The sequence below is a fragment of the Xyrauchen texanus genome, chromosome 16, assembly GCF_025860055.1.
Source record: "Xyrauchen texanus isolate HMW12.3.18 chromosome 16, RBS_HiC_50CHRs, whole genome shotgun sequence".
Taxonomy (NCBI): Eukaryota; Metazoa; Chordata; class Actinopteri; order Cypriniformes; family Catostomidae; genus Xyrauchen; species Xyrauchen texanus.
The window spans coordinates 17,128,211-17,149,065 of NC_068291.1; the positions used below are offsets into that span (position 1 = coordinate 17,128,211).

At 43.2% G+C, this 20,855-nt stretch overlaps 1 protein-coding gene across 1 annotated transcript in view; it reads left to right on the plus strand.

Moving 5' to 3' along the window:
* LOC127656737 (doublecortin domain-containing protein 2) overlaps positions 1 to 19,608 on the plus strand; it is a 66,368-nt gene extending 46,760 nt beyond the window's left edge. The window contains exons 9-12 of the mRNA XM_052145213.1: positions 3,789 to 3,932; positions 4,064 to 4,165; positions 12,097 to 12,166; positions 19,577 to 19,608. Of these exons, the coding sequence (XP_052001173.1) occupies positions 3,789 to 3,932; positions 4,064 to 4,165; positions 12,097 to 12,166; positions 19,577 to 19,593 (333 nt within the window). The 3' untranslated portion in view covers positions 19,594 to 19,608. The remainder of the gene's footprint in view (positions 1 to 3,788; positions 3,933 to 4,063; positions 4,166 to 12,096; positions 12,167 to 19,576) is intronic.
* The last annotated feature ends 1,247 nt before the right edge of the window (positions 19,609 to 20,855 follow it).

Below are 20,855 nucleotides of genomic sequence, written 5' to 3' on the forward strand. Positions count from 1 at the left end.
GATGTGCTTTCCTCAGCCTTCGAAGAACGTAGAGACGCTGCTGAGCTTTCTTGGTGATAGAGCTGGTGTTGAGGGACCAGGTGAGGTTCTCTGCCAAGTGAACACCAAGGAATTTGGTGCTTTTGACGATCTCCACAGAGGAGCCGTCGATGTTCAGCGGAGTGTGTTCACCTTGTGCTCTCCTAAAGTCAACAACCATCTCTTTTGTTTTGTCGACATTCAGGGACAGGTTGTTGGCTCTACACCAGTTCGTCAGCCGCTGCACCTCCTCTCTGTATGCTGACTCGTCGTTCTTGCTGATGAGACCCACCACGGTCGTGTCATCGGCGAACTTGATGATGTGATTCGAGCTGTGCATTGCTGCACAGTCGTGAGTCAGCAGAGTGAACAGCAGTGGACTGAGCACACAGCCCTGGGGGGCCCCAGTGCTCAGTGTGGTGGTGGTGGAGATGCTTTTCCCGATCCGTACTGACTGAGGTCTCCCAGTCAGGAAGTCCAGGATCCAGTTGCAGAGGGAGGTGTCCAGGCCCAGCAGGTTCAGCTTTCCAATCAGGTGCTGGGGAATGATTGTGTTGAATGCTGAGCTGAAATCTATGAACAGCATTCGAACGTATGAGTCCTTATTGTCTAGGTGGGTGAGGGCCAGATGGAGGGTTGTGGTGATGGCATCGTCCGTTGAACGGTTTGAACGATACGCAAACTGCAGTGGGTCTAGTGAGGGGGGCAGCTGGGTCTTAATCTGCCTTATGACGAGCCTCTCGAAGCACTTCATGATGATGGGTGTAAGTGCGACGGGACGGTAGTCATTGAGGCAGGACACTGAAGACTTCTTTGGCATGGGGATGATGGTGGTGGCCTTGAAGCATGTTGGAACGACGGCGCTGCTCAGAGAGATGTTGAAGATGTCGGTAAGAACATCTGCTAGCTGGTCTGCACATCCTCTGAGCACTCTGCCAGGAATGTTGTCTGGTCCAGCAGCCTTCCGTGGGTTGACTCTACGTGGAGTTTTCCTCACATCTGCCGTGGTAAGACAGAGCACATGGTCGTTGGGAGGAGGGGTGGACTTCCTCGCCATCACGTCGTTCTGCACTTCAAACCGAGCGTAGAAGTCGTTCAGCACATCTGGAAGGGAGGCATCTTTGTCACAGGCAACTGATGTTGTCCTGTAGTTGGTGATGGCCTGGATGCCCTGCCACATGCGCTGCGTGTCACCGCTGTCCTGGAAGTGACTGTGGATTCTCTGGGCGTGTGCATGCTTTGCCTCTCTGATTGCCCGTGACAGTTTGGCCCTAGCTGTTCTTAGGGCTGCCTTATCGCCTGCTCTGAAGGCGAGTCTCGGACCTCAGCAGCGTGCGCACCTCCGCAGTCATCCACGGCTTCTGGTTGGAGCGTGTGGTGATGGTCTTGAGAAAGTGACATCATCAATGCACCTGCTGATGTAGCTGGTCACTGATGCTGTGTATTCCTCCAAGTTGGTAGAATCGCCATATGTTGCAGCCTCCTGAACATGTGCCAGTCAGTACACTCAAAACAGTCCTGAAGAGCAGAGATGGCTCCTGCTGGCCAGGTTTTCACCTGCTTCTGAAGCAGTTTTGTGCATCTGACGAGCGGTCTGTATGCTGGAATTAACATAACAGAGATGTGGTCTGAGTAGCCGAGGTGGGGGCGGGGCTCCGCCGTGCACGCCTGGGATGTTTGTGTAAACAAGATCAAGCGTGTTCAGCCCTCTCATTGCAAAGTCCACATACTGATGGAATTTAGGGAGCACTGTCTTGAGATTTGCATGGTTGAAATCTCCGGCGACAATAAACAGTCCGTCGGGGTGAGCTGTTCTGCAGTTCAGCTCATAGCCCCATACAGTTCACAGAGCTTCCTTAGCGTTAGCTGGGGGAATGTAAACTCCGGTTATGCAAACAGTGGTGAATTCCCGTGGTAGATAAAAAGGTCTGCATCTAACAGTCACAAGCTCCAACAGCGATGAACAGTAACTAGAGAGTAACTAGAGACTAGCATATTACTCACCTTGCTCAAACATTCCAGATGGCAGCAGAGAAAAGAGATGATGATAGGGGTGAGTTTCATCCTTCAGAATGCTGCTGGTTCTGCGGAGGTAGTGTGATCTGAAGGTATCTTCCAGTGAGGGCAGGCAGAGAACAATTATTTTCTGGGCTGTGTTTATGACTCTCTGGAGAGCTCTTCTGTCTGCTGCTGAACAGTTGCCATACCATACTGTAATACAGTATGTTACTACACTCTCTATAGAGCAGTGGTAGAAGGACACAAGCAACTTCACAGACAGGTTGGTTTTCCGAAGTGTCTTAGAAAATAGAGCCGCTGTTGAGCCTTCCTGACCAGGGTACTAGAGTTTATTGTCCATTTGAGGTCCTCTGTGATATGGGTTCCTAGAAACTTGAAGCTGGAAACCCTCTCCACTTCTTCTCCTTTGATGATTAGAGGAGCGAGGTCCTCGCGTTGTTGCCTAAAGTCTATGAAGAGTTCTTAGTTTTTTTTTAAGTTCAGTGAAAGATTGTTTTCAGTTCACCATCCTACTAGTTTGCAGACTTCGTCTCTGTAGGCTGTCTCGGCCCTGTTCGAGATCAGTCCCACCACTTTTGTGTTATCTGCAAATGTAATGATTGTGTTTGTGGGATGTGTTGGTATGCAGTCATATATGTAAAGGGATTAGAGGAGGGGAGTCAGCACACAGCCTTGTGGTGCGCCGGTGCTGAGTTTCAGTCATTGGGACAGGTGGGGACCGAGTCTGACTGTCTCTGGGTGGTTAGATAGAAAGTCCTTGATCCACATGCACAGGGAGTTACAAAGACCTAGGTCAATCAGTTTGGTGACCAGCCTGCTGGGAAAAATAGTGTTAAATGCAGAACTGTAGGCTATAAAAAGCATCCTCACATATGTCCCCTTCTGTTCAAGGTAGGTCAGTGCAGTGTGGAGAACTGTGGTGATGGGATCCTCTGTGGATCTATTTGCTCTGTAGGCATACCGGTGCTGGTCCAGGGTGGGGTGAAGGGTGGATTTGATGTGCTTTAAAATCAGTCTTTCAAAGCACTTTGCTATGATTGGTGTGTGTGCCACCGGTCTACAGTCATTCAGGCAACTGGTGTTGGTCTGTTTTGGCACTACTATAATTATGGCTGATTTCAGACAGGCAGGTACAGTAGCCTGGGACAGGGAGAGATTGAAGATATTAGTAAACACCTCTGCAAGCTTATGGACGCAGTCTCTGAGCACTCTTCCTGGAATCTCATCAGGCCCAGCAGCCTTTTTAACATTTACATTGCTAAGAATTTGCCTTACCTCCTGTGTCTGTATGGTAAGTAATTGATCGGTGGTGGCGGGTGGGGTGTAGCTATATTGTCTGATCCTTTTTCCTCAAAGCAGGCAAAGAAGTAGTTAAGGTCCTCCACCAGCGAGGCATTGTTGCCTATAGGTGGGTCTTTGTTGCTGCTGTAGTTGGTGATGTTCTGAATGCCCTGCCACATACAGGCACGTGTTGGATCCCTTTTGGTGAAGTGGTCCTCAATCATTTCGTTGTATGTGGCCTTAGCACATTCAATACCTTTCTTCAGGTTGTGTCTGGAAGCGCTGTACTGTTCTCTGTCTCCAGATCTGAAGGCTACGTTGCGGTTTCTCAAAAGGATCTGGAACTCCTTTGCCATCCATTGTTTCCTGTTTGGGAATACGCGGATGATTTTGTTAAGGGTGATATTTTCAAAACATTCTAAACTTGGGAGAAGTACTGAAAACAAGCTAAATATTTTCTTTGCAAACAGATGGAATTCAAAGAAGTTGAGGATGAGCAAAATCACCACAGAAATCCCCAACCAGAGAGTTTTTGTAATAGCCCTGCCAAAGACTTCACAAATCATCCAAATGCAGCTGTTACACGAAGATCATCATCTTCTAGAATCAATAAGGTGCACCCTAATATAATTATTTTTTTTTTTTATCTGAATATGTCTGATCAAATGAAGTAAATTTACTTCAGTGCTTTGACCATTTTCTCAGGCCATAACCTAGTAAACATAAACACAATTCCTGTCAACAGATCTCACAACATACCACAAATATGGAGGAGCCAGAAGGAGACCCACAACTCAACAGCCATGGAGATAGTGGGGACAAGTCATTAGCTAAACCAAAGGTTAAGGTATGGAGCTTACAAATCAGTATGTGACTCAGGGTTTCCGTTAGCTGGTAATTCCGGGTTTTTGACCATTAAAATGTCCTGGAGTCTGACATTCAAACATTGTTGGACACAATGTCCAGTGAAAATATTAACTCTTTAGTTGATGCTACAAGTGTACAGTGTAATTGCATGCCAATGATAGCAGCGCTTCGCTGCCACAGAGGTTTAAACTTTCCCGAAGCTTCCCAAAGTTCTACTCAGTGACTACAGCGCATTGTATGCCACACATGGGCAAACGCAGCCTGCATTAATGATTATTCCTGAGAATATTGTAATTTCAGAATCGCACTAAAACAGCCTTGCATTGTCGTCTTATGGAGAGAATGACACCAGGCTTATGTGAATGTCAAGTTGTAGAGAACACAGCAAAACACAAGGAAAATAGTCAGAAAAAAAATTGCCAAGGTGAGAAATTAAGTAAATAACACAAACTAATGATTTGTTGTTTTAATATTTATTTATAAATGAGAACATATGTGGTAAATTGCATTAAAACATTTATTTAGTTTTTCCCCAAAATAATTTAATGTTTTTTTTTAAATTACAAGCTGATTCCATGACGGCCTTTCAAAACATATATATATATATATATATATATATATATATATATAAAAAGAATGGAAAAGTAACTATAATGAACACATTTTTATCATTTGACTTGATTCTGTCATTATTAACCCATATTGCATTATTATGCATCATCCATCATGTTACTGTGTAAATTAAATACCAAAATGAGATGACTGGATTTTTTTCCAATTTGTCTGGCAAAGTTTCATTTTCCCATACATGTTGACCGGCACCAGAATGTTTTTGCAGAAACTCTGATGTGACTATCTGTGCTGTAAGCAATTTTATCCATTCTACTCCCACGAGACTGAGCCACTGAATTAGCCATGCCCCCTTTTCCAAAAACCTGCACTCCAAAGATACAAAATGAGCTTTGAGACTGACACCAAGCAGAAACAGTTGTCAAAAACAACTGCAGATAAATAGCACCCTCAACTGACAACTCTTATGAACAACATGACATAAAAATTGCATTAAGCCTCGATAATTCGCTGCAGCTACAATACTACAGGAATGCGCAAAATGATTGACAGGCAGAAAATGTTAGAGACTGTGGCCCGCAGACCCATTTTTGTTTAGTGTTTACAGAATCTAGTGCTGTCTCAGAGACCGGTGAAATATCTCAGGACACTTATTTCAGTGATAACTTTCAGGGAGAAGGACATTTTTTGCATACGTTTCCATGAAAAAAAAAAATGCTTACAGCACATTCTAAAACTGATACACATACCACAAGTCTTTAATATCTACTCTGTTCTGTCACATAATAGATGCTGTCATGAGGAGGGAAGCAGAACTTTATTTTTTCTTCTTTGCCTGTGATCTAACCCCAGAAATGAGTCCATTTAGATAAAGCACTTATTTTGGTCCAATAGTCCTTGACCACTGTAGTGTGACTCTCATAATGTTGATGAACATAAAAAACAATGCTTTGGAATATTACAATGCCATGCAATTTCACAGTGCTTTGAAACAGAAAGATATCAAGTCTTATTTAAACAATCAATAACACACAGCATTCCATTTAATGAAAACTATAAGTTCAGACAAAAGCAATTACACCACCGGGTATTGTTTTGGTGCTACGATTTTTGCTGTAGTCTGCATTTTCCTAATAAAGATATTCTTATCGAAATAATTATTGAGTGGGTAGTGTAGTTATTACCTTGTTAAGGACCTCATCAATAGTATAATTCATTCCTTATCACATTTAGTCCTGCAAGGAGATTGGACTATGTGTAATAGAGAGTGGTAATTTTCACCAGCCTAACCTCAGATAATTGGCAGAATCATCATCACCACTCAAAACATGATTTGATTTACAAGAGCAGATGAGGGCTCCTTTTTATGACTGTTCACACTCTCTGTACTAAAGACATGAAAGTGCTAATCTTGCAGGACTTGCTTAGAATGAAATGTTAACCATTAACCACACTCCCTAGCACTCAACAATGTCCAATAAATATTCTTGTGTTGAAGGCTTTTATTCCCATTGCACACATAGCTGTGGCACACTTTTCTTTTCATGTTCAGCCATGTTTATTGTCCAGCATCATAATGCAAGAGTATAACCCTTGAGCAGATTTAATAAGAATCTGACAGTAACATGTACTGTATATTATGGCGTAGATATTTTGCGATGAGTTATTGTTAGGCTGCCTGTGCATTTAATAGTGAGTTGTCATTTCTTAATCTACCATAAATGAGTATATATATTTTACAATGGCAGCCACATCTTTATTTAACACAAATCCTCACTTTTCAGCAGAACACTTCCAAATCACACACACACAGCTTGAAGCTCGGCTCTCTGTCTCGCCTGTTGCCATCTCCTCTCTTTTATCTCCGTGTCACAGTTCACTGGGAATACAAACAGGTGTTAGCACAGGTGTAAATCCTTAACCACTCCGCGGAGCTCTCTCTCCACAGATCGGCACTCGATCACTCCCTCGCCTCCACATATCCACACCGCCCAACTCAGGCTGGGGACCATCCAGCCTGCAACCGAATCCCCCCCCCAATCCGAGAGAGAAAATCGTCCATTCTGCGCCCATGTCTGTGGACCACCTCGAATTTAAAGGGCTGAAGAGCCAGATACCAATGTGTGATCCGTGTGTTGGTATCCTTCATACGGTGGAGCTATTGGAGTGGGGCATGATCTGAACAGATGGTGAAGGCACTCCCAACAGGTAGTACCGGAAGGTGAGGACAGACCATTTGATGGCCAGGCACTTTTTTGTATATTGTGCTGTACTTCCTCTCTCACACTGAGAGCTTCTGACTAATGTACAGCACGGGACGCTCCTCCCCCTCCACTACCTGGGATAATACAGCCCTCAACCCCCTGTCCGATGCATCCATCTGTAACAAAAAAGGGAGAGAGAAGTCAGAAGAATGCAAGAGTAGTCCACCACAGAATACAGCTTTCACTTGTGGAAACGCCTGTTTGCACAGCTCCTTCCACTGGACTGGGTCTGGTGTCCCCATTTTAGAGAGAACAGTCAGCAAGCTGGTGACATCTGAAAATGTAGGTACAAACCTACGATAATAGTCAGCCAGCCCCAGGAACTGTCTCACCTCCTTTTTGGTCTTGGGTCTCAGATAAGCCACAACAGTTATTGTTTTATTAATTTGTGGATGCATTTTTCCATGACCCAAGTGGAAACACAGATACCATACTTCCACCCATCCAAGGCATTGGGTCGAATTTAGACACCGTGTTTTCTTTTCTATGGTCCACACAAAACTGGACTGTCCTGTCAGACTTTGGTACAAAAACCACCGGACTGGCCTAGTCACTGTGGGACACCTCGATCACACTCATATCGAGCATGGCCTGAGTTCTTCCTGGACCACTTTATTTCTTGTGTTCCAGTAACCGATTGGGTGGGAATGTACCACCACTCCTGGAGTCGTCTCATTGTGGTGTTCTATGAGGTTCGTGTGACCGGGTAGAGATGAAAACTCATCTGAAAAATCCTTTTGCAACCTGAAAACCTCATTGACTTGGGACGGTGAGAGGTGGTCTCCACAGGGAACTGGGGATTGTTTGATGGCAGTTTTTGATTTCACCTCTGGACCTAACTCTGCCCTCTCTGTGATGACCGTCACCAAAGTCACAGGTGCCACCTCTCACTTTTAGGAGATTCAGGTGGTAAATTTGCAGTGCTCCACCTCTATCTGTTCGATTTAGCTCATAGTCTACTTCCCCAACTCACCGTGTGACCTCAAAAGGCCCTTGAGTGGTTTAATCAATCTGGGGAGCAGGCTTCAGGAAAATGACCCCCTAAATTCACCGGGGGGTTGGGACAGGAACAGTATGGGATGGGTAAGGGGAAAAGAGAGGGAGAGCTGAATGCTGATGGTGCTGTTTTAGGTTACGGCCAACCCGTTGCAGGATGGATCATTTCAGGTCCGAGTACTCCAGCAAACTTGCGACAGGTAGCTGTTGTGCTGTAAGCTGAGGCTCCCCCAAAAACAGTGTCAACAGACAGACCACCCACTGCGTGCGGGACCACCCCGACCCCTCCGCTGCATGCTCGAAAAGTTCTACAATGGCTTCGGGGTCATCCTGTGGCCCCATTTTCGCCAGCATGATCTGAGGCACAGCAGGCATGGTTGGGGTTGCTGCTGGAGTACCACCCTGTGGCAGCAAGTTCCGGATCACCTGCCGGTTCTCCACCTGGGCTTGCATCTGGGCCTGGAACCATTGTTCCTGTTCCGACCGCAGCTCCAGGAGGGACTGATGTTGTATCTGGTGGATGCCAGCGAGGTTTTTGATGATCTTGGCCAGCGGCGAGGACTCCATGATGACGATCTTCCTCATTCCCAGGTTTCGGCACAACTGTAGCAAATAGTTCCAGGGAATGAGGAAGCATGAGACGGTGTACTTCATTCCAATTATTCAGTCTTTATTTAACACAAATCCTCGTTTTTCAGTGGAACACTTCCAAATCACAAAGTCAGCTTTCTTGGACCTCACTCTCCACAGATCAGCACTTGATCACACCCCTGCCTCCACACTGGGTTTTCTTTAAGTAAGTAAATAATAAATTATCATGACAAAAGCAATCATAATGTAAAAATACTACTTGGATGAGAAATCAGAGCATGCTCATCAATTTGAACCTCTAATGTTGAAAAGCATGTAATATGAGAAAGCACAATATATAGGGAGGCTTCTTAAAACACTTAATTCACTAAATAGGAGTCATGCATCAAAATAAATGATATTACCTCATCGTTGACGTTGTTATGAATTGCATTGCCTCCTGCTACTGTTACCATAGTTGCTCTTAGTTATTGATGAACAGATTCAATTATAAGATTGTATTTTATTCAAAATACCCTTCTTAGCAAAAATAATGTCATTTTTGAATTGATTTAACAGGCTCTGCCTCCAGCCTCATAGATAAAAGAAAATCTCAGCTGTCACTTAAACATTAAGATTATTGACAGAAATTTTTGTACTCTGTAAAAACGGCAACATTTCTGTCAGGTAACCTTAAAATTCGCTGATTGTGGTAACATCTGAATTAACTTGTTTAATGTTATAGTCAAATAGTTTATACTATTTAATATGATATAATAGGAATCAATATTTATGTTAGATTCACATATAAAAAAGACTAAAATATCTGCAGAAGTTTGTCAGTCGATTTAGACTGTAACTTCTTGGGGCAGTTAAATATAAATAATCATAATTAATAAGTGTAATTAATTTGACTAATTAATTATTATTACCTCTTATCACAATAACGGTGCCTAAGGATTGATTGAATTGATGTTAAGACAACTACTTTAATGCATAGTTTACAATAAATCCTTCAGATTGTACAAGGATTGAAGCCGAATGAAGCAATTGTTTTTTGGATTTAACAATCAGTCACCTAAGCAGTTTTTCTTAGTTAATATTGTTAGATATGCCGATGTGTCCTGGCATGTTTGATCAATCGTCTTCCTCCTTCACAGAGTTTTGTGATAAAAATCAAATAGATATTGATCATATAATCAATCTCCTTTTGTGGTGTCAATACAGTATCTGTTAATTTATCTTTTGCTCTGCTCTCTGGCTATAGTTCTCCAGCTTAGACTCACTGTTTCGAAGTGGGCTTGACACAAGGTCAACTATAATCAACCCCAGACGATACCATGGGCCGCGAGCAGCTCTGTCAGGCTTTCAGACCCTTTGCAGTAGACCATTCAATTACTGTTTATTAGGGAGTGGATAGTCATTAATCAGTTGGAGACGCACAGGTTTTGTACGTTGAGCCACTTAAGAAAATATTACCTCTGTATCGTTAGTCCCTGTTACACATATCTGTTAATGTTAGTGTACTTTTTTTTTCTTTTTCTGAAGTTTCTCCTGATTCTCTGATTCATACATGTACAATTTTTTGTTCCATCTAGTTCCAAAACAATTAAAAATATCAAGCATATCCCCGGCCTCTGCACTGCTCCCAATACTATGTTTTGAACTAGTGGTGTTTCATTCATAAACTATTTAGTGTTTTTGTATGAACCTTTTAAGAGAACAAATAGTTCTTGTTAAATTCCATTGTTTCAGTGGACAACAACAACGTGTTTTTTAATGAATCAGTTGAGTCAAATATTAAATTACTTACTCATAACATTAAAGCAACCTAGTCTCATTGAATTAACTACATTTTAGCAATCAGAATTTTATGTGCCGCTTTCTATGTTTTGCTACAACAAATGTGCGTTTTATTCACTTTCACACAAATCACAGTTACTATGGCTGTTTTTGACTTTATAAACACTTATTTATTGCTCTATTACTCATACCCTGCTATGTTATTATATCACAACACTTTTACTCTAATACATAATTTGAAAAACTATACATTTTAAAGCTTGTATTACAGTCCCAGCAAATGTGCTTGCATAATCCAATAATGTCTACTCTAGCTCACCTGACAGAGTGTTGAACTTTTGACTCGGAGACCCATCCTTCAGCCCAATCAAAAACTAAAGTGAAAGTGAAGTGAAAGTGCCAAAGAAGGGACCCGATATGACGTATTTGCTTCAGTAAATGTGCTTTTCATCTTAAATTTGCTTCTAGAACACTATCGGTTTAGGCATTGGTTAATGGCAAGGATGTGAGTTTTGTTCACCTCTCATTTATCTTTTAGGACACTATTGGTTAAGTGTAGGCTAAAGTTTTAGGTCAGGGAGCTACATTTTACTCATTAAATCATCCATCTTATACTCACCTTAAAACCCTGTGAATACCACATTACTTCATAATGAATTACTATATCAGAATGTGTTATATCTCATTGGAGACAATTTTACTCTAGAATAGCGATTGTTATCTAGATAATTGCAAGGATTCATACCTATGAATGGAGATTAGCTTCAGTAGTCTCTATAACAGTCAATTTTTAAATCATCCAGTAATAATAAATTACTCTGATTGTCGCATCCTAGCCAGCGCTGAAGAAAGGAATAAGTATCACGTGACAGCGCTGTCTGTGTTCTTTCGGTAGCAGTCAGGACCTCTGGACAATAATTTGCACCTGATTAATGATACTGATAAACTTGAATAAAAACGGACCTTTCCGACATCATTTTCTCACCCTCGTCGTTCAAAATCAGCATGACTTTTTTTTTGTACAGTGTTACAAGATTGAGGGATGAGAGGATCGTGTTTGTGGCTGTCCAAGCTCCGAAATCACACATAGAAATACCATTAAAGTCGTCCATAACAGTCGTGCCTTAGACTTAAATTCTTCTGAAGCCATATGATAGTGTTGTGTGAGGAACAGTCAGAAATGTAAATGTTAATTCACCTCGTCAATCATTTGAAACTGGTGCGCAAGCAAGAATGACCTTGTTTACAGGAGCGCACCTGACACCAACGCTTTGGGCTGTCTAGAGCTGGCGTGCAGGATGCGCTGTGGTGCCAGGCGAAAGTTTAAACAAGGCAGGATAAAAGGCTGAGGAAAAGAAATTGCGCACATCGGTTCTTATGTGTATTTTCACTATTTTTGTTGAATGTGTGAAAGTGAACAAGATTTGAGGATGGGTCAGTATTCTGTGCCCCCTTGCAATACCTCTGCCCCCCTCCCATCCCAAAACTGTCCTAAACAAACTATTTTTGTATAGATTATCATTTATATAGCACACATGTGATAGTGTGTGAGTAAAAGGCATATTTACTTCCTTTCACTTCAAAAACTGCATTAGCTTGACTTTAATATATCATTTTAAGGCGTAACTTGACAGCTTCACTAAATGTGGAACATACTGCATTGAAATGTAATTATATCAAAGGATGAGATTCTGATTTATGTTTTCAGGACACCAAGAGGGAGGAGATGTCCTCAAAGCAGTGTGGAATACGGTCATGCTTGGCTACGTGTTTAAAGGGTAGGTTCCTAAATGCCTGGTATGAGACCACGGCCCAAATTCCTGAAACACGTTCATGATGCAGTTATAAAGAAACCACTAATACACTGAACGTCTCGGGTTACATGTGTAACCCTTGTTCCCTGAAAAGAAGCGGAACAAGATGTTGCACTGCTAAGCGCTACGGGGAACAGCTTTAGCTGTGAGCCGAGCTGAATAATGTGTGGAACACGTCAATGAACATTGACCGGAATTTATAGCTTCGGCTGATGTACTCATTAGATGCACCTGAGGCCAGGCTATAAATGGATACATCACCAGGTGTCGTCAGATACTTCTTTTTGAAGAGCAGTCCTGGGACGTCCCAGTGCAGCAAAGCAGCGCAACATCTCGTTCCACTTTTTTCAGGGAACAAGGGTTACACATGTAACCCGAGACGTTCCCTTTACAAAAAGCTTCACTACGATGTTGCGCTGCTAAGCGCTACGGGGAACGCAATACCCACGCCGCCGCACTTAGGGCTGTCCGGACCCCTACGGTTGTGCAGTGTACTCACAAAAACGCGAGAGGTCTCAGACATGAGCTTCAGATGTCGACTCAAGGGCATAAGAGCCCGGAGTAGCATAAACATCTAAACCATTCAATTTTGATGAATGTGTGCGGAGAGGACCAGCCTGCCACATCACAAACTTGTTCAGGCATGGGCTGAGATGTCGACTCAAGGACATAAGAGTCCGGAGTAGCAAAGCATCTAAACCATAAAATTTGATTAATGTGTGCGGAGAGTACCAACCTGCTGCACCACAAACTTGTTCGGTGTCAACTCAAGGGCGTAAGAGCCCAGAGTGGCAAGAACATCCAAACTATAAAAGTTTAATGAATGTGCGCGGAGAGGACCAACCTGCCGCACCACAAACTTGCTGCAGAGGGAGACCTCTAGCCAAGGCTTTAGAGGAGGAGAGCCCTCTGGTAGAGTGCGCCCTAAAACCTACTGGCGAAGCTTGACCGCGCGCCTCGTAGGCCCGGGCAGTAATGTCCCTCACCCAAAGTGACAACTCGGTCACGGCTTCAAAGTGAAGAACTGCTGCCCTGACTTTACGCCACTAGCAAATGCAGTGGACATAATTCTGAAGGGCACAGACTGGACAAAGTCTGAGTAGTCTTTAGCTGCTCCGGCATTACAAACGGCAGGGAGCAGAAGGCTTAGAGAAAGGCACCTTGTGCAGGTAGTCAGGGTGAGGGTGCAAAAGAATGCTTTTGGTCCTACCTGGGGCAACTCAAAACAGGCCGGCAAAAGAGACAGAGCCTGTAGGTACCCAAGTCTCCTTAGAGACGTAATTGCCATATGAAAAACCATCTTGAGAGTCAGAAGTCTACCAAACGCTGACTCTAGAGGTTTTAAAAAGGGGGGTCTTACCCTATGAAGAGGTCCTAGCAAGGATGCCCACCCGCCCACCGAGGCATGGCAAACCGAAGTGGAGGCCACATAGAACCTGGCAGTGGTGAGGCAAGTGCCCGCTGACAGTTCTTTCTACAGAGACTCCAAAACTGAAGCAAACTGGCAGTTAGCTGGTTCTGTAATATGAACTTATTAGAAGGAAAACGCATGCAGGCACATTAGTGCCATGTATGCGCCACCACGATCAGCCCCCCCCCCCCCCTCAGGGAGAAGTAGAGGAGACATTGCGCTATCAACATAGGCGAAGAGGTCCTCTTCTGCCCTGTAAAATCTACCCAGATCAGTTCCAAGTGGAGGGAGCCCTAGCACTTGAAATGGTCTCGATAACCTCAGGAGAAAGCCCTGCGAACCTCAGTTGGTACCCTACAGGGGCCAAGCATGAAAGGTTTCACAATTCGGGCCGGGGATGAATATGTCCCCTGAGCCTGAGAAAGAAGGTGCTCCCTGTTCGAATCAACCAAGGCGAACCGTAGAGGAGAGATATTAACTCCGAGAACCATATCCTGTTCGTCCAGCGCAGCGCCATAAGTAGGAGGCAAGACCCTTGCTGGTGAACATTGGCCAAGACTCCTGGGAGCAGAGAAACCGGGGAAAGAAACGCATACAGATGCGCTGTGGGTCATATATGTGACTTAACTTCCAGACCCGGGGGCTGGGTGACTCAGGGAGAAGTAGAGGAGACATTGCGCTATTCATAGAGGCAAAGAGGTCCTCTTCCGCCCTAAGATCTCACCCAAACTTGTTCCAAGTGGAAAAAGCCCGGCATTTAAGAAGGTCTCGATAACCTCAGGAGAGAGCCCTGTGTCCCTCAGTTGGTACCCTTAGGGGCCAAACATGAAAGATTCCACAATTTGGGGCAGGGATGAAATATTGCCCTGTGCCTGAGATAGAAGATCCTTCCTGTTCGGAATCGCCCAAGGCGAGCCGTTGAGGGAAGAGATTAGATCCGAGAACCAAGCCCTGTTCGGCCAGCGAACTCTGAGCAGCTACTACCTTAGGGTGGAGTTCTTAACTCCCCCGTTGGTATTTTCTGTCTGGACCATAAATCTGCTCCCATATATGGGCATCCAGGGATATAACTGACCTGAGTGACAGGAGCTTGCCCTGGGCCCTAAGGAGAACCCAAAGTGTCAGAAATACAGCTGACAAGAACGTGGGTCTCCTTGATGATTTATGTAAGAGGCTACCGCTGTATTGTCCACCCGCACCAAGACATGGCAGCCTCAGGAGGAGGTATTTCAGGGCCAGAAATACAGCCATCAACCCGAGACAGAGACTGTGACAACCGAGCTGACGACCCTCCTATCCCCTTAAGCTGGACGACCACTTAAGGCCGCTACCCGCTCATCAGGGAGGCGTCTGTCGTTAGCAGCCTGCGACAACGAGACGCACCTAGAGTGGGACCCAAGGCAGAAAACCGGGGTCTGAACCACATAGAAAGGGAACGAAGCCTGAGGTGCGTAACCCTATTTAGCCTAGGGGTTTTGGCCCTTGAAAGAAATCCCCTGGCTTTTGGCCACAACAAAAAACGGTCTCATGAGCAGAAGGTCCAGAGGGATCACCGTGGATGCGTTCGCCCTGAGACCTGGAAATCGTTGATACTGATAACAGTGCAACCTTGACCTAGCCTGACTTTGCTCAGGGTGATCTGAATGGATTCAATACTAGCGGGAGACAGTTGTGCCCGCATTGTGATTGAACTCCATACGATGCCCCGATTGACAGTGTTCTGAGTGGGAGAGGGCGGCTTTTCTTGGCGTTGAGCCTCAACTCCAGAAAAACAGATGAGCTAAGGCGATGTCCCTGTGCTGAACTGCCAGTTCCTGGAACTGCGCTAGGATCAGCCAGTCGTCTACATAATTCAGAATGCAGATGCCCTGAGTCGCAAGGAGCCAGCTACATCATGCATTGTGAATGTGTGGGTAAAAGGGCTAGGCTGGGTGAAAGAACCTGACCCTGGAAGGCTTAGCCCCGGAAGTGAACCTCAGGAACTTTCCATGTTGTGGCAGAACTTCTAAATGAAGTATAGAAGTGCGTCATAAGATCGATGGTGACCAGCCAAGCGAGTTGTAGGGCTTGAGACACGACCGTCTTGACAGGCATCATCTTGGACTTGAACACCCACGGGTAGTTCAAGCTTTAAGATCTAAGCCAGATGCCACCCCTCACCCTCCATGGGTAACGGGAAGTATTTAGTGTAATAACCTAACTCTCTCTCTGGAAGGGGAACACATACCATGGCCCCTTTAACCAGGAGATTGAGTTTTTGTTTTTACAAAAAAAGAAATCCGGTTTACGGTAGTGAGAACACGCCATTGAAACACGGAAAAGCGGCGAGTGAATTAAATCCTGATGCCCTTATAAGACCCACAGAAAAGAATATATCCGGCAGGAGTTTCCACGCTGCCAGGATCTCTGAGATGGGTATTATATTTTAACACTTCCTGTTGAGGGGTTGTCGGGTGTTTCGCGTCCTGAATAAAATGCAGGAACAGCGAAAACACCCAATTTTGATGGAAGCCTCTGCAACCCGAAACACCCAGAGGTGGCGGGAATGGAGGGGCTTCGAGGGGTACGGGAGGGGTGAAGTGAAGCACGCGCCCGTCCGAGGGAGCTACCCCTAATCTAGGTGCAAGAGCGTCAGGGTTTTCTCTTGGGTCTTGCTTCAGGGGCTGGCGAGGCGCGAGACTGTCCGCAATCCCTGGGAGGAGGAGCACGACTCGCCACGCTTTGCTTTTGAGCCTCCCTTCAGTCAGGACCAGGCGGGTCTGCGGCTTGCTAGTCAAGCGCCAGAACCCACACTCAGGTCGATCCAGGGGTCAGCCTGGTACGCCTGTAAAACAGCATAGTGTGCAGAGCAGCACCAGCCTGACCTGCTGCTTGATAAGCCCTTCCCACTAAAGTGGAGGTTGTCCTACAAGGCTTTGAGGGAGAGAGGGCATCTTAAGTGGCGATGCCGAGCCCGGCAGAGATAGCCCATAAGCGTCTCTTGACCGGCGGCATCACTGAATAGCGCCGTGCCTCAGCACCCACGATAGTCGAATATAATGGCGTCGAGTGTATCGCGAACACGGAAGAAAAAAAAAAAATATATATATATATATATATATATATATATATATATATATATATATATATATATATATATATAATATATTTTATTTATTTATTTATTTATTTTTAGGGGTTCTCCATGAGCGAAAAAGCTCTTCATGGAGGTTATCAAAGAAGGGAAGAGACCCATGAGGCGTTCCCTTTCTTAGACTGGAAGATAAAATATATCCCCTAATTTGGGCGTTTGGAGCGTTTGGAGGTCTCTTTTAGCGTGGCCAGTCCAATCTGGCAACCGCATGAAGTAACAACATCGAGCAATTCCTCCGTAGATTTTTTATCATGGACGGAAAGCTTCGAGGCCGGAAGAGAATCGCGATCCACCTCATGATCCGAAGAAGCGACGAGATCATGTGTGAAGGACCAGCTGGGTTTGGGGAGAGAGTGAGAGAAAGGGATCAACCCGTCTCTTGCTCCTCAGCCAAATCCATGCAAGAGCTCCATGAACGATTTTTTTTTCCGTGAGTGCTGACTCCCGGAACCAAGCGAGGCGAGCACGACGCACTCTGCCTGTTAAAGCAAATCGCAGTGCTCGCACCCGCCCTACTGCAACGCGAGAGCATCATCTATAGAGCGAGAAGAGGGGAACACGCACTGTTTGCGGCTTTCAGTCATTCTCTCTTTTTCTAAACAGAAGAGAACAATGTTCACTGCACACTGCCTAACTGATTCTAACTTCTAACAGAGGAAAGAAAGTTTTGACAGGGTTTGTGAAACACACAGAAACAGAATTGCTCTGAAAAAAGAGTTTCTGATGACACCTGGTGACGTATCCATTTATAGCCTGGCCTCAGGTGCATCTAATGATTACATCAGCCGAGGCTATAAATTCCGGTCAATGTTCATTGACGTGTTCCACACATTATTCAGCTCGGCTCACAGCTAAAGCTGTTCCCCGTAGCGCTTAGCAGTGCAACATCTTAGTGAAGCTTTTTGTAAAGGGAACATGTACTAACTTTCCTTAAATTTCACCATGGCCTAGATTGCTAAATAGCATCATAGACATCATGTGTTCTACTGATATACTGACATATACTGATCCTGTATATAAGTTCCTTTTTAATGTTGGATGTCTTCCTATTAAATGCACCTGATAAATTTGGTTGCCAGACTGGGTTAATTTGTTTTTGAAAGAATTGAGGCTTTAAAGCCCATTGTTGCAGAGTGGTTGTTTGTTCTGCCTGTTTCTATTGTCCATGCTTGAATTCTATAGGCTATAGCCTATAGGCTTAATAAATGCAGCAAGGCCTCCTGGGTGGATATGACCACACTATTTTTCTGCATATGATGGACACCATATACCAACTCTGCAGGATGTTTTCCTTCTCTATGTAAATTTAGCCATTAAATCTGCCATTTGTTCCCCATTTTCTTAATGTCTATATCTCTCATGCAATAACTGGGAGAGATGGAGAGAAGTCGATTTAATGTTTTCTATGGTTTACCCACCATGGTGGCATAAACATCTGAATTACTCTATGGAGGCTGGATGTTTTGTTTGTACTTTGCATTTCACAGCTGTGATTTTTTAGTATCTCACATACAGTATGTCCTCCTGTAATATCAATCTTGACTCTTTGTTTGCTTAAAATCAAATTCTTCCAAATTAACCAACCAGAATTAAATTTCCAAAAGACTTAAGAAGATTTTACAATTGTTTTCCCCCAAGCTAAACTGATCTAAACTATTCTAAACCAAGAGGAAGTCTTCTAAAAGCTGCCTGTTTAAAATCAAAATGTATAATCCATACCAGACCTCAAAATGCATGGCAGCCCTCCAGTGTCCAACAGAAATGGGAAACGCTTGGCAGATGTAAAAGTACATCCATTTTTTTTTTTTTGGACTTTGATTGGGCGCCCTGCTAGTGCTCATTTTGTGTATTATTACATGATCTGCAATGTGTACCATGCCACATTGTGTCTCCTTTATACTGTATATAACCGGAGTTACAAACACCAATCATGTATGATGTGGGAAATGTAATCTGTGTATATATATATATATATCATGTGCTGTCAAATATTTTCCCAGAATTACTGACTCAATCTTGTTTTAGCATTTTGCACTGTATCTAAACATTTAAATGTGTTTAAGAAGCACTAGTTATCGAGGCCTTTTAAAGGGATAGTTCACCCAAAATGAAAATTCTCTCATTATTTACTCACCTTCATGCCATCCCAGATGTGTATGACTTTCTTTCTTCTGCTTAACATGAAAGAACACATCAGTTCTGTAGGTCCATACAATGCAAGTGAATGGTGACCAGAAATTTCAAGCTCCAAATATGACAGAGGCAGCATAAAAGTAATCCACATGACTCCAGCTGTCTTCTGAAGTGATACAATCTCTTTGGGTGTGAAAAATATCTATATTTCAATTAATTTTATTGTAAATCTCCACTTTCCATTTTAGAATGTGAAAGTAAAAGTGAAAGCAGAGATTTATAGTAATAAAAGACTTAACGATTGATCTGTTTCTCACCCACACCTATTATATAATTTCTGAAGACATACTGGAGTTTTGTTACTTTTATGCTGCCTTTATGTGGTTTTTGGAGTTTGAAAGGTCTGGTCACCATTCACTTGCATTGAAAGGACCTACAGAGCTGAGATGTTCTTCTAAAAATCTTCATTCGTGTTTAGCAGAAGAAGGAAAGTCATACATAATCAAAAGTTTTTGATTATGAATTTATAATTTCAATTCATTTTTATATTTGGGAGCAGTGACATATGTCTTTGACCATGTTGTTTTTAATCCTTGTAACCACAGCATCTCAATATTCTTTATTATCTGAACATTTTATTCTGGATTTAAAAGTTGTATGTTGTAATGTATAACTCACATCTTTGCATTTGTTCTAGAGAAAAGCAAAAAGTGACTCTTGACAGCAAACCAAATTGCCTTTAATGCAAAGGTACGTATGTTGTTGAATATTTAAGCAGATTCACTAAATGTACCGTACATTGTGTTTATTGTATTTGATGTGACTTGCAGGGTTCCTAAGGTCATGGAAAGCCTGTAAATATCAAGGAATTTTTAAGTTGTGTTTCTCAGGCCTGGAAAAGTCATGGAAATGAACAAAATCAAACAATAACATGGACATTTCTAAAGAGATTATATATATATTCTAGTTTCTCTTTGCTATAAAATATATTAGATATTGATATTGCTTATGTGTAGAGTATGTCCCAGTTGTCAGTGTCAGTTCTTTACAACGGATCAATCGAAAAGTTTCACAGATTGTTCTAAATGATTAATTTGCAAACCGGTCTAAAAATGTGTATTCTGTTATCACAAATACCTAAAAAAGTCATTGAAATTCATTGTTCAAAAATAGTGGGAACCCTGGAATTGTGAAAGAAAAGGAGCATAAAGTATTTGGAACAAAGGACTTTGCTGCCTTTACCAATTAGTCTTATAAGAAGAAGAGTTGAACAAGAATATTTGTTTTGTTTTTATTTTTAATTTATTTTTTTTTCCATTATTACTACACCATGAATGTATGCCTACAGTATGAAGCCTTATGAAACATGGATCTTTTGTTAAAGTATGAATATTTATATTTCATGTCCTCTCACTTGCCATATGCAAGACATTAAAGATTTTCAAAGCATCTCCCCAAAGTCAGAGCTTCTAACATGGAAAAAAATAGCATGTTCCAAAGACCTTGTATGCTTGATATGAGGAGACAGTGCTGTCTCTGTGTGATCCCAGCTGCTGTTCTGATGATGAGCTTTGTGAAGTGTACAACTGCCCGGTTACACATTAGTTTTGATTGCCAGTTTGCTCTGTTCGAAGCAAGCTTTGAAGCACATCTCAAGATGAAAGACGAACTTCTCCAGTGAGTCCATTGAGCTGCAGTTCCATATTTGCTTCAGGCACCATCAAGAGCTTGAAGAATCTTTCAATGCTGGCATAAACATAATGTATAATTTATCACACAATGCACTGCATATAGTTCATGTCTGCTAGTGTCTAATTCTAAAGCCGTATGTATTTCCCTTGTTGACAGACTCAGTGGTTAACCTATATTTTCTTTTGAAGGTAGCTTTTGCTGCATTTTATGAAATTTGACTGCAAGACTCCTTATAGTTTTTAATACATCACTGATATTCATGTGTGTCTTCTGTTAGAATTAAT